Here is a 13,440-nt window from a genome sequence, read left to right on the forward strand (position 1 = left end):
GGGATTCGCAGCTGTCATCTGCCCTAAGGAGTCCTTCCTGATATCTTTTCCAGAAGAGGCTGACCTTCCCGAGAGGTCCTAGAAACCAGACGAGGGATCTTTCTCTTTGCCTTGCTGTTACTTGCTTCCCGATTCAGCAAAACCAAAACACGCCATCAGTAAGAGCATCTGTTCACAGTGGGTCAGTGTGGCCGCCTCTTGTCCTCATGGCTCATCTTGGCTGTCGGGGAGATGGTAGTTTATTCAGGAACCTCCCCAGCTTCCGCTTCTTTTACGGTCTTCTTGGGACATGTTATCACAGGGGTAGCATGGGGATTTGGTCCTGGACAGAATTCATCGCCCACAAGCCTTAGGCAAATAAATCAGCTTTTGTTTCTTCAAAAGTAGAAGACAAGATTAATATCTGCCTTACAAAGATGTCAAGATTAATACGTCAAGGAATAGAAAGAATCTTGAACAAGGGCCTGAAACCTAGTAGGTTCTCAATAGTCATGATCATCAGGACTTCAGTGGTTAAAGTTCTGTGCATCCAAAGCAGGGGGCATGGGTTTGATCCCTGGTTGGGGAACTAAGCTCCTACATGCACACAACACAGCCTAAAAAATAAAATTAAATTCAAAATAATAATGATTACTATCACTGCATATCAGAAACTCAGGGGATTTAGATTATTCATAGTTTCCTCAATCAGAAATGTGATCTGGTTCTGAGTTTGAGGCCAGAAGAGTCACAAATTGTGGCACAGGAGTTGAGAAACAAGATCAAATAAAATTATGTGCCTCAATTGATTTTTCCAAAAGCATTTGGAATTTCATCTTTAAAAAAAAAAAAATGCTCTTTCTTTTCTTCCTGTTGTCCTGTTACCTCTTCCATGCCCCTGAACTTCCAGGCAATCCATGGAATGTTTTCATTATTACTATTTCAAAACTTTGTTTTGTTAAAAATGAATTTATGTTAATTATTCTACCACATAGCATGTTTTCAATTATACGCTGAACCCTAGTCTGTGCTTAAAACCTACTGTGATCTTTGTAAACTAATAAACAACCCCTCCACCCACCCCCAAAAACTGCGGTTTCAAATTTCAGTGATCATTCCCAGGTTCCATCACTGGTCACTGTGAACTTTTTTCACAACTCTCTGGAAATGTTAAGTTCCTGCTGTTCTGTTAAGGTTGTGTTCTTTATAGAAAAGCTGCAGCTGCGGTCAGAGAAGTGGAGGAAGATCAGATAGCGGGGCTTGGAGCTGTTATCTGGAGCGCAGGCTTTCCTATTTCGAACCGGTTGATTATCTCCAGACCCTAACGTGCCAAATTCAAGTATGGCTAGCCGACTGCAAAGCCGAAAGATAAACTCTCCTGGAAAAACCGCTCTGGGGCTGACAAGCATGCTTTTCATGTTGCCGAACGTTGGGGTCGGCGCGTTCATGTTCCGGGCGCGCCCGGGGAACCGGGAGGGAGCGGCGGGCGCTGTCTCCGGACCGGGTGACCGCGGCTCCTCCGCGGGAAGCCCGGCATCTAGGAAACCGGCCTCCCGGTGCTTCCAGGCTGTGTTTAGGCGACGCCGTCCTCATGCCTGCGCCTCCTCTCGTCGGCTTTGAGGAAAACGGTGGGAGCCTGGGAGCGCTGGAACCCCGCCACGTGCTGCGTCCGTGTGCAAACGCGGGAGCCGGGGACCTCAGAGGGCAGGGCATCGGCCAGCGGGCTCTCGGGTTTCGAGTTTCCCGTCCTTCATGCTTCTCCCCCGCCTTTGTTTTTTCAGGTAGTGAAGCCGATTTCAGCTCCTCGAGCAGCACCGGCAGCATCTCGGCTCCTGAGGTCCCCATGTCTGCCGCTGGGAGCAAGCGGTCCTCTTTCTCACGCAAGTAGGCCCGCCTCCAGCTCCGGCTCTGTCCTGGTTGAGACGCGATGCACGGGTGTCCTACCTGTCCTTAACCTGTTTTCCTAGACACCTGGCTTTACTGCTGTCCATTTCCGTTTTGTGATTCTTCAGTGAATGGGTTTGGGGTTGGTGGCGTTTTACAGTGATTCACGGTTGGTACTTTGCCCAGCCTTACCTGCCGTGGTCACGTGGTTGGCCCCGCGTGTGCCCATGCGGGGCTCCCCCCTCATCCCGTACCCGGCTCGGGGAGGCCTGCTCCTCCGGCCCCCACCCGTGTGCTCACCTGTGGATCAGGTCTTCCCGTCCCCACTTCCCACCCAGCCTCCGCCTTCTTGAATCTGTCCTCTTGGCCGTAAAGCCTCTGACTTCACCCTTTTCTTGCCTCTAGCTGAGCTTCCTTTTTGTGAAAGAAGCATGGTGAGCCTCTGGGCCACCTCCAATATTCACTTGGGGAAGGGGTGAAGAAAGTATAAAGTTCATAGGTCGGGGTGCCCCCCACCCCCCAAAAGAAGTCTAACAGAATGGTGACCTCTGTGGGCTCTTGGTTGGAATGCCAGCACCACCAACCCCAGGCCTTGTGGCCCCCCCAGCTTCTCTATGCCTGAGTGTCCTCATCTGGAAAGTAGGGTAATAGTCATACCCACCTTGTAGGGTTTATTTATTGTTGTTTAGTTGCTGAATCATGTCTGACACTTTTGTGACCCCATGGACTGCAGCCTGTCAGGCGCCTCTGTCCATGAGATTTCCCAGGCAAAAATACTGCAGTGGGTTGCCATTTCCTTCTCCAGGGGATCTTCCCCATCCTAGGGATTGAACATAGGTATTGAACCCACGTCTCCTGCTTTGGCAAGCAGGTTCTTTACTGCTGAGCCACCTGGGAAGCCCTGTAGGGTTTATAGTTAGGGTTAAATTAGCTAATTGAGTAAAGTGTGTTTACTGTGTTTGAAGTGCAGTAAACATCAGCACACGATTGGTGCTGTTTGGATTGGGGGAGAGAAGGGCCATGAGGAAAAAGGGGCCACCATTAACATTTGGAGGGACACATTGTCAGCCCCAGGATTCTCTGCTGCCATCTGTAGCTTCATTTATTCAATTAGAATTTATTGAGCATCTATTATGAGGCAGTTTCTAGAGATATGGCAGTAAACAAAACTTAGGAAAACCCTATTTGTTCTAGGAGATAAAGATAATGAATGCATGTAAATAATATAAATATATATATTTTTTAATGTGCAAAATAAGGATACAGAGACCCACAGTGTGTGGTATATTCTGGATAGGCTGGTTCTGGGAGACTGTGTGATGAGGTTAGCTCTGGGCCGGGACCTGAACAAAGCGATGGAGTGAGTCACATGACACCGGGGGTGATGAGTCCCTTGACTGTCCTGGACCACAGTGTCCGAATGTGTAAAAAGGAGGTTGGACCACATGATTCTTAAGGTCCCTTTTCTGGAGAAAAACTGTTTAGTTTCTAACTGCTTGCATTTCCAGGACTGAACAAGCAAATGTTTCCCACTTCTCTTGGGTGAGCAGAAGATGTGGCTACTATTTATAAAGGGATCTGAGGCCCACAGGGCAGAGTTTTATTTAAAAACAAAGCTGAAGCCAGACAAACTTGTAACTAAAGAGTGAAGTCTGCAGTGAAGAACAATTGTTCTATCTCCAAATACCGTGTATTTTGGAAATAAAGTGCCTCTGGGATCATAGGATGAGACTATAAACATTCTCTGTACAGATCAGATGTGGCTTGCTCTGAGAATAAGCCATTTACCTCACCCATTCAAGGAATTAGCACATACCTGTGGTACAAGGCACCAAAGAACAGAGAAGCAAAAGAAAAAAGAAATGGCCTGAAGAGCAAACCAATTTTAATAAGCATTTCAAAGGGATTTGAGTCTGTTGTTAAATTCCAAGGTAATGTCAGGTATACTGACTGACTTAGAGAAAATATTCTAGTCTGGAACCCATGAATTCCCTCAGTGATGGAAAATTGATGTTTTAAACATAAAACAGCTTAATATAATTATGTGCAAATCAGATATACGCTTAATAGACAGGAAATTGAAATAGGCAAGTGTTCTGTCCATTATGCTCACGTTTTAAAAATCTGACCCAGGCACAAACAGAGCACCATCAGTGGATTTCTGGGTTGGAATGCTGTGGGTGTTTCACGTAATCTGTGTGTTCTACAGGACCACGTGTTGAGGATAGCTTCTCTGGATGGGCTGGTTCAGTTCAGTTCAGTTCAGTTTCTCAGTTGTGTCTGACTCTTTGTGACCCTGTGGACTGCAGCACGCCAGGCCTCCCTGTCCATCACCAACTTCTGGTGCTTATTCAAACTCATGTCCGTTGAGTCGGTGATGCCATCCAACCATCTCATCCTCTGTCGTCCCCTTCTCCACCCACCTTCAATCTTTCCTGGTATCCACACTAAACTTTTAAAGAGCTTATGATCCTTTTGGGCTTCCCAGGTGGTGCTAGTGGTACAGAACCTGACTGCCAATGCAGGAGGTGTAAAAGAAACAGGTGCCATCACTGGGTCAGGATCCCCTGGAGGAGGGCACGGCAACCCACTCCAGTATTCTTGCCTGGAGAATCCCATGGACAGAGGAGCCTGGTGGGCCACAGTCCACTGGGTCCAAAGAGTCGGGCATGACTAAAGCAACTTAGTGCCTGCACACACAGATACACACACACACACACACACCCCTTTTAATTGGGTCACTCCTCCTGTAATAAATGAATTTTCTCTGTGGAGAATTAGATCCTGGGAGGAAGGCTAACGGGAAAATTTGGTGAAGAGGTAGGGGAAATGAAGGACAGGTGGAGCTGGAGAGAATTTTTTTTTTTTTTTTTTATGGGCTGTGCTGGGTATCTTCATTGCCATGTATGGGATCTTAAGTTGCAGCATGTGGGATCTAGTTCCCTGACTAGGAATTGAAGTGGTAAAGAGCCTGCCTGCCAATGTAGGAGACATAAGAGACATAGGTTTGATCCCTGATTCGGGCAAATCCCCTGCAGGAGGGCACAGCAACCCACTCCAGTATTCTTGCCTGGAGAATCCCATGGTCAGAGGAGCCTGGTAGGCTACAGTCCATGGGGTAGCAAAAATTCAGATACAACTGAAGTGACTTAGCATGCAGCACACCCCTGCATTAGAATCGCGGCATCTCAGCCACTCAACCACCAGGGAAGTCCTGAAGAGAATATTTTTGACAGGTGATTTCACAAACAAAGGAAACGGCAGCCCACAGAGGAGTCTGGCAGGCTGCAGTCCCTGGGGTCGCCGCACGACTGAAGCACCAACACTTTCACACTTCACAAACAAAACTTGGAAGATTTACAAACGACCTCCTCTTAGAAAAGGCCAACTCCCTGGTCTTTCTGAGAAATTCTCTTTCTTAAACCAAAACTCTCATCTGACTAGAGGCAGCTAGAAGTGAAAAGAAAAAAAAACAAAAACAAAAACTCAGCCTATGGAGTCAGATGGACCTGGGTTTGACTTGAGCATCTATCGTTTATTAGGTACAAGAAAGACCCAGAGCGCCCAGCCTCAGTTTCCTGTTCTGGAAAATGGGGTAATAATGGCATTCACCTTCCTGATTTAAATGAACTGAGAAATCTTTGCTACCCTATGTACTAGCCCACCAGGCTCCTCTGTCCATGGGGATTCTCTAGGAAAGAATACTGGAGTGGGATGCCATGCCCTTCTCTAAGGGATCTTCTTGACACAGGGATTGAACCTGTGTCTCTTATGTCTCCTGTATTGGCAGGCGGGTTCTTTACCACCAGCGCCACCTGGAAAGCCCCTTAACACAGTGCCCAGAACTCGGGAAAAGAGTCATTAGATGGTTATTTTTAGTCAGAAGTGATAAAAATAATACTAAAGAGTGGGCAAGATGCTGGTGCTGCCGCGGCTGGTGGTGGTGGTGGTGGTGATGGTGATTAACATACCAGTTTCCTCAGGCTGTTATAACAAAAAACACAGACTGGGGAGCTCTAAACAGCAGAAATTCACTTTGCACTATTGTGGAGGCCGGAAATCCAAGATCAAGGTGTTGGCAGGACTGGCTTCTTGCGGCGGCCCCTCTCCTGGACTTGGAGATGCCCATCTCGTCCTTCTTTCTTCACGTGCTCTTTTCTCTGTGTCTGTGTCCAAGTTCCCTCTTCCTATAAGCACACTAGTCATACTGGATTGAGGCCCACCCTAGCACGTTGTTTTAACAGAAGTACCCTTTTTAAAGCCCTATTTCCAAATACAGTCACATTCTTAGGTGCTGGGAGTCAAGAGCTTCCACCTGTGAATTGGAGGGGGACATTGTTCAGCCTGTGACAATGATGATGAAGATGGTGAGGGCAAGGGTGAGGATGTTACCTGAAGGAAAGGGCAAGGGCTGGCAAAGGGAGATTCCGCTGGGTGCCTTCTGAGGATCCCTTCTTCACCTCCCCGTTTCTCTCATTTCCAGTTACTGGTTCAGGTTTGCAGGAAGGGGCACAGTGTAGCAGAATTCTCTCTCTCTCTGGACTGCATTCGTCTTATCCACCAGACCAAGGGACTTGGGGAGGGCTAGGAAGGCAGTGTCAAATTTGCCTTTGCACGGCCTTGACAAGCATGGAATCCTGTTTCTCCATTGAAGATTTCTTTTTTTATCATCATCCACGATGTTTGTACCCACGTTTGTACCCACATAAGTTAGCATTTGAACTAAACTAAATGTAAGGGATAGAATTGATCATTTAAAGCATGCAGTTTCTTTTTTAAAAGTTGGCTCTTACAAACAGCCTAGTAACTCATTTCCTGAAATATATTTCAAGACTCAGTTGTACTTGAGTAGTGTTTGATAGCTTGAAGAGTTTTTGCTTTATTTTGTATAGCAGAGGAATTCTTACAAAATCCTCACTTCATTTAATGCATATGTCACTAATCATACATCTTAGTGCAAGCACCAAACTAAAGAAGTTGGTGGTGAATTCTTCAGGTTAATAACCACATACCTCGCCAGTAGCTAGTATACCTGTTTACAAGCCCAAAACAATATACTCCATTTGTGGAAAGATGGAGACATATCTGTAGAGTTAAGAGACCTGAATTTAAATCCCAGTTGAGTTGTGAGTTCTTGGACCAGTTTTTTTCTTTTTTCCCCTGCTTGGGTGCGTGCTAAGTTGCTTCAGCTGAGTCCAACTCTTTGTGGCCCCTTGGAGTGTAGCCTGCCAGGCTCTTCTGTCCATGGGATTCTCCAGGCAAGCACACTGGAGTGAGTTGCTATGCCCTCCCCAGGGAATCTTCCCAACCTAGGGATAGAACATGAGTCTCTTTCATCTCATGCATTGGCAGGGGGGTTCTTTACCACTAGCACCACCTGGAAAGCCCTTTCCTCCCCCCTGAGGTTCATTTATTGCTCATAACTTTAGTACTTCCCATACTTCATGTAATGTAAAAGGAAAGTGATCATCTGACCAGCCTTACTGTCATAAATCTTATTGCCCTGATGGTCAAAGTTAAGTGAAACAATGTTCATAAAGCCCTTACAACAGAGCTTGGGTTGCAGAAGGTTCTTGGTGAAGAATTTCCTGGATCAACATGAAGGGTAGCGCTTTACTTTTTCTCCTAACTTGTAATGGTTAACCCTCCACATGTCTCATAGCCACATGAAGAACTAGTCAGGCCAGTCGGTGCCAGACTTAGAAGTGAAGCAGAGAGAAGCACCTCCCAAGCCAGAGAACATGTTCTTTCCTGCCCCGCCCCTACCACAGAGTTGCTGAAGTTGGTTTGTCACAAAGCCATCAGCCCATCTGTTCCATATAAAGTGTCCCCTTTCACAAAAAAAAAAGGAGGCAGAGTCCATTTGGATGATTTCAAAAAGAAAGAACTTTTTAACTTGAGAATTTCATGATGTTTCATTTATATGTGATTTACTGGGTTGAGTACTAGTTCAAATTGTATTAGATTTTAAGTAATTGCAATTTTGGAGCCAAGTAGACCCAAGCACACACACTTACACTGACACTCATGTTTCTCAGTGAGATGTGTCTGTTGGATACACTTGCAATCAAAATTGCAAAGAGAGACTGTCAAAAAGCAGCCCTGCTGCATGAAAAGTATCGTTTTCCCTTTTACTTCCATGTAATGTCATCAACAGAGAAGGCAATGGCACCCCACTCCAGTACTCTTGCCTGGAAAATCCCATGGACGGAGGAGCCTGGTAGGCTGCAGTCCATGGGGTCTCTGAGAGTCGGACACGACTGAGCGACTTCACTTTCACTTTTCACTTTCATGCATTGGAGAAGGAAATGGCAACCCACTCCAGCGTCCTTGCCTGGAGAATCCCAGGGACGGGGGAGCCTGGTGGGCTGTTGTCTATGGAGTCGCACAGAGTCAGACGTGACTGAAGCAACTTAGCAGCAGCAGCAGCAATGTCATCAAGATGTATTCCTGACATAGATGTGCTATCCTATTTAAGTAATTTCTACATTCTTAAGATGCTTCCTTACACTGTGTTGTTGTTGTTGTTGTTTAATCACTGTGTCCGACTCTTTGCGACCCCATGGACTCTAGTCCACCAGGCCCCTCTGTCTATGGGGTTTCCCAGGCAAGAATACTGGAGTGGGTTGCCATTTCCTTCTCCAAGGGATCTTCCTGACCCAGGGATCAAACTCACATTTCCCGCATTGGCAGGCAGATTCTTTACCACTGAGCCACCAAGAAAGCCCATTCCTTACACTGTTTTGTGTGTATGTGTACTCAGTCGTGTCCAACTCTTTGCAGCCCCATGGACTATAGCCCGCTAGGCTCCTCTGTCCATGGAATTCTCCAGGCATGAATAGTGGAGTGTGTTGCCATTTCCTCCTTCAGGGGATCTTCCCGACCCAGGGATCAGACCGGCATCTCTTGCATCTCCTGCATTGGCAGGCAGATTCTTTACCACTGTGCCACCTGGGAAGCCCCATTCCTTACACTCAGTTCAGTTCAGTCACTCAGTCGTGTCCAACTCTTTGCGACCCCATGAATTGCAGCACGCCTGGCCTCCGTGTCCATCACCAACTCCCGGAGTTCACCCAAACTCATGTCCATCGAGTCCGTGATGCCATCCAGCCATCTCATCCTCTGTTGTCCCCTTCTCCTCCTGCCCCCAATCCCTCCCAGCATCAGAGTCTTTTCCAGTGAGTCAACTCTTCGCATGAGGTGGCCAAAGTATTGGAGTTTCAGCTTTAGCATCAGTCCTTCCAATGAACACTCAGGACTGATCTCCTTTAGAATGGACTGGTTGGATCTCCTTGCAGTCCAAGGGACTCTCAAGAGACTTCTCCAGCACCACAGTTCAAAAGCATCAATTCTTCGGCACTCAGCTTTCTTCACAGTCAAACTTTCACATCCATTCCTTACACTGCTGCTGCTAAGTTGCTTCAGTCGTGTCCGACTCTGTGCGACCCCATAGACGGCAGCCCACCAGGCTCCCCCGTCCCTGGGATTCCCCAGGCAAGAACACTGGAGAGGGTTGCCATTGCCTTCTCCAGTGCATGAAAGTGAAAAGTGAAAGTGAAGTCGCTCAGTCATGTCTGACTCTTTAGTGATCCCATGGACTGCAGCCCACCAGGCTCCTCTGTCCATGGGATTTTCCAGGCAAGAGTACTGGAGTGGGGTGCCATTTAGGGAGTGTCAAATCTATGGAACTAGATTAACAGGGAAGTTCAAACAAGATTATCCAAAAATAGTACCTTGCAGTTGAATTGCCCTTAACAGCTTATCCAGTGTATTCAACATGCATTCTTTAATTCCACATCACCTCTGTGAAAGTTTTCATATATCCCCAATAGTAAGTGGCTTACTTGCTAAGTTCCTAGTAAGTGGCAGTGCCAGGACTTCAACCCATTTTATTCACTTAGCAGTCATTTAGGGAGAACCTACCTGTGCTAGGAGGTAGTGGGGATGTAAGAGCACAAGCTATGTTTCTGCCCTCAGGATGCCCTAATCTCGTGGGAAGGACACACAAGCCTGCCATGGTAACGCACTGTGATAAGTTCCATGGTGAAGTCTGCACAGCGGGGTGGGAAGCCCCAGGGGACAGCACCCACACCAGCCTAGAGAAGGAAGAGTCCAGAGAAGGCTGCTTGGAGAAGGTTCCCAACCATCTTGAAGTAGGAGGTATCCAGAGGCTCAGGGTAGGGAGCAGAAGAACATTCTAGACAGAGAAAATTAGTTCAGAATTAAAAGGATGATGGACAGCATGGACCATCAGGAAATGAAATTGTCTGGAATGCAGGGGAAGAGGGGAGGAGGGGCAGGGAGAGGATGGGTTGAATGCGGTGGTGTGGGGATGGGATCAGACCTTGGGCACTGTATTAAGGAGTCTGGATTTTATTCTGGAAGCTGAATGGCTTTGATGAGGCCAATGACACTCAAATTGCGCGTTGGAAAAGCTGCTTTCACTGCAGACAGCCTCCTTGCTGAGAGGGCAAGACAAGAGGCAGGGAAAGAAAAGGGGTAATATTTCAGCAGTCAAATGATAAAAGTTTTGCTAAGTCATTGGGGGCTTCCCAGGTGGCTCAGTGGTAAAGAACCCACCTGCCAATGCAGGAGATGTGGGTGCCATCCCTAGGCTGGGAAGATCCCCTGGAGGAGGAAATGGCACCCCATTCTAGTATTCTTGCTGGGAAATCCCATGGACAGAGAAGCCTGGTGGGCTTCAGTCCACAGCATCCAAAAGAGTTGGACACAACTCAGCAACTGAAAGAACCACAAGTCATTGGGAACAGAAAGAAAAAGAAAACATATAGGTGGTTAAAATTATAGACGATGCATTTATGTGGGTTATATTTATCTGTCCTGTTTTTTCGTTCTTCCTTATGGGCAAACTCCTTCTCCCTGATCCTCCAAATGATCCACCCCAGTTTTCTGACCCAACATGAGCAAAACCTGAATATTTTAAAGTAGAAACAGGTATACTGAAATAGACGCCACGTCTTTAAAACAGCCTCTGGAAAGAAACTAAACCAAAGCAACCTTTTACATGGTTTGTGTTCTTAGCAGGCAGCTGGGTTTAAATCCAAAACAAGCTTTATGGTCAGAAACTATTTGAAAGAACAGCAGAGGGAGGGAGCCCTGTGCTGACAACACAGGAGAGAAAATATCGGGCAGGTGGGAAGAAGGCGCTCATAAAGCCACGTTGCTCTAATCATTATAGGGTTGACCCCTTCCAACCCTATAGGTTGGATTTCCTCAGTGGTGACTAGGTTTAAGAAGGAATAGAACGTTCGCACTTGGGTATCCCCGGCCCCAGGGATTCTAACATGCTTCATGCTTCTCTCCCAGTCGAGGTCCCCACGGGCGGAGCAATGGAGCTTCGTCCTACAAGTCTGCCAACAGCCCACCCTCCCCACGGGAGAAGGACCTTCTGGCCATGCTCTGCAGGAACCAGTTGAGTCCCGTTAACATCCACCCCAGTTATGCGCCTTCTTCCCCGAGCAGCAGCAACTCTGGCTCCTACAAAGGAAGTGACTGTAGCCCTGTCATGAGGTGAGTGCCGTCCGTCTCCTGACTCATGGTTCTTAGTTTGTCCTACTTGTAAGCTTCTCTTAAAAAAAAAAAAATTTATATATATATATATATATATATATAATATATAAAACTTGCAGTGGCTTCTCTGGTAGCTCAGTGGTAAAGAATTCTGTCTGCCAAGTAGGAGAGTCAGGTTTGATTCCTAGGTCGGGAAGATTCCCCTGGAGGAAGGCAAGGCATGACACTCCAGTATTCTTACCTGGCGAATCCACCAGGACAGAGGAGCCTGGCGGACTACAGTCCATGGGGTCGCAGAGTCAGACAGGACTGAGAGACTGAGCATGCATACATATAACTCTCAATCCCCTGCCTTGTTCTGCAATATGACACATCTCTTTACTTTCCCGCACTCAGTAACAATCCTTCAAGGGCTGCTGCAGAAAGGACAGGAGCCACAATTTCTAATAAGGCTCAGCAGTCCCAGGAATTACTGGCTGGGCAGGAGAAATGGCACAGCAGCAGTAGGACGGTCCTACGCATTTCCCTCCGAATGGGGAAGAGTCGTTCGTGTGTTTGCCTGTTCATTCAAACACCAGATGTTTACTGAGTACCACACTGTATCCAGTGCTGTGTGAAGCACTGGGAATAGAGCCATAAACAACAGAGGTCCCCGTGCTGATGCCCAGAGGAGAAGAAAAACAGTAGCCATCTAATGACAGAAATGCATTAGGATTATTCTGCAAGTACCTGTCATTCTGTGTAAGAGCTGGGAACTGGGAATTCCCTGGCGGTCCAGTGGTTAAAGACTTTGCCTCCCAGTACAGGGGAGTGCAGGGTCAGTCCCTGGTCAGGGAGCTAGGATCCCACATGCCTCGCAGCCAAAACATAAAAACAGAAGCAATATTGTAATAAATTCAATAGCGACTTTTAAAATGGTCTGCATCAAAAAAAAAAAAAAAAGTGGACACAGGATCCATTTGGACGGGTCAAAGGAGGCCTCTCTGAAAAAGCAAAATTGAAATGAGATCTGAAGGTCAAGAAAGGAATGAATTAGTCCCTGGAAGGCACGAGGTTGCAGAAAAAAGGAACTGCACATCCAGATGGGCCCTAGCAGGCCAGTTGGGAACTGGATGCTGGGCACGGGCCATCTTGGATGGAGCGCAGGCTCAAGGCCAGCAGGGTGGATGCGGAGGCTTGGCCTGGGTCCTGAATTAGGGAAGAAGCTGCCAGCCCTCCTCCTTCCATCTTCCTCCTCCTGGGCATCTGGGTCTCACAGTCAGCTTTCTTAGAGCAGGAGGGATGCCCCACTCTCGGCCAGGCCTGACAGGGGCCAGGACTACAGTGAAGGAAGCTTCACAGAGCGCTGGACACCTGTCTTACAAACCCTATCTGGTGTGAGTAGACCAGCTCTTTTCCCTTCAAAAGAAGGAAACTTTACACCAAATCAGCACACTCACGTCAGGGACTGATATCAGAACAATCTGAATTCAACCAACAACAATCAAGATCTTTAGGCAAGTGGCACATTGTGTGGAAGCGAGGTCATCTCGCTCCCTTCCTGCCCCCACTCATTGTCCTTTAACATAACAGCCTCCTACTCTGAACTGACAGGCGGGTCTCTGAACAATTGTGCATTATTTTACAGGAGATCGTCCCTAAGCCACAGAAAATCTCCCTCTCCTGGCCCCACCCCCTTGACAAAGCCCTACCCTCAATCTTCCCAGTTACGCGCAGTTCTAAGAGTGGCAGGTGGATGACTGTCCCCCTTCTGAAGTGAAGTGAAGAGAAGTGAAAGTTGCTCAGTCATGTCTGACTCTGCGAACCCAAGGACTGTAGCCTGCCAGGCTCCTCTGTCCATGGAATTTTCCAGGCAAAAATACTGTTCCCTTCTCCAGGGGATTTTCCCAACCCAGGGATTGAACCCAGGCCTCTCCCGCATTGCAGGCGGATTCTTTACTGTCTGAACCAGCAGGGAAGCCCAAGAAGACTGGAGTGGGTAGCCTATCCCTTCTCCAGGGGATGTTCCCAACCCAGGGATCAAAGTGAGGCCACTCACTGTTGGGC

General features: G+C 47.5%; 1 protein-coding gene across 1 annotated transcript in view; it reads left to right on the forward strand.

Moving 5' to 3' along the window:
• SYBU (syntabulin) overlaps positions 1 to 13,440 on the forward strand; it is an 83,558-nt gene that overhangs the window by 65,493 nt on the left and 4,625 nt on the right. The window contains exons 5-6 of the mRNA XM_055546411.1: positions 1,761 to 1,863; positions 11,191 to 11,394. Of these exons, the coding sequence (XP_055402386.1) occupies positions 1,761 to 1,863; positions 11,191 to 11,394 (307 nt within the window). The remainder of the gene's footprint in view (positions 1 to 1,760; positions 1,864 to 11,190; positions 11,395 to 13,440) is intronic.

The sequence above is a fragment of the Bubalus kerabau genome, chromosome 14, assembly GCF_029407905.1.
Source record: "Bubalus kerabau isolate K-KA32 ecotype Philippines breed swamp buffalo chromosome 14, PCC_UOA_SB_1v2, whole genome shotgun sequence".
Taxonomy (NCBI): domain Eukaryota; kingdom Metazoa; phylum Chordata; class Mammalia; order Artiodactyla; family Bovidae; genus Bubalus; species Bubalus kerabau.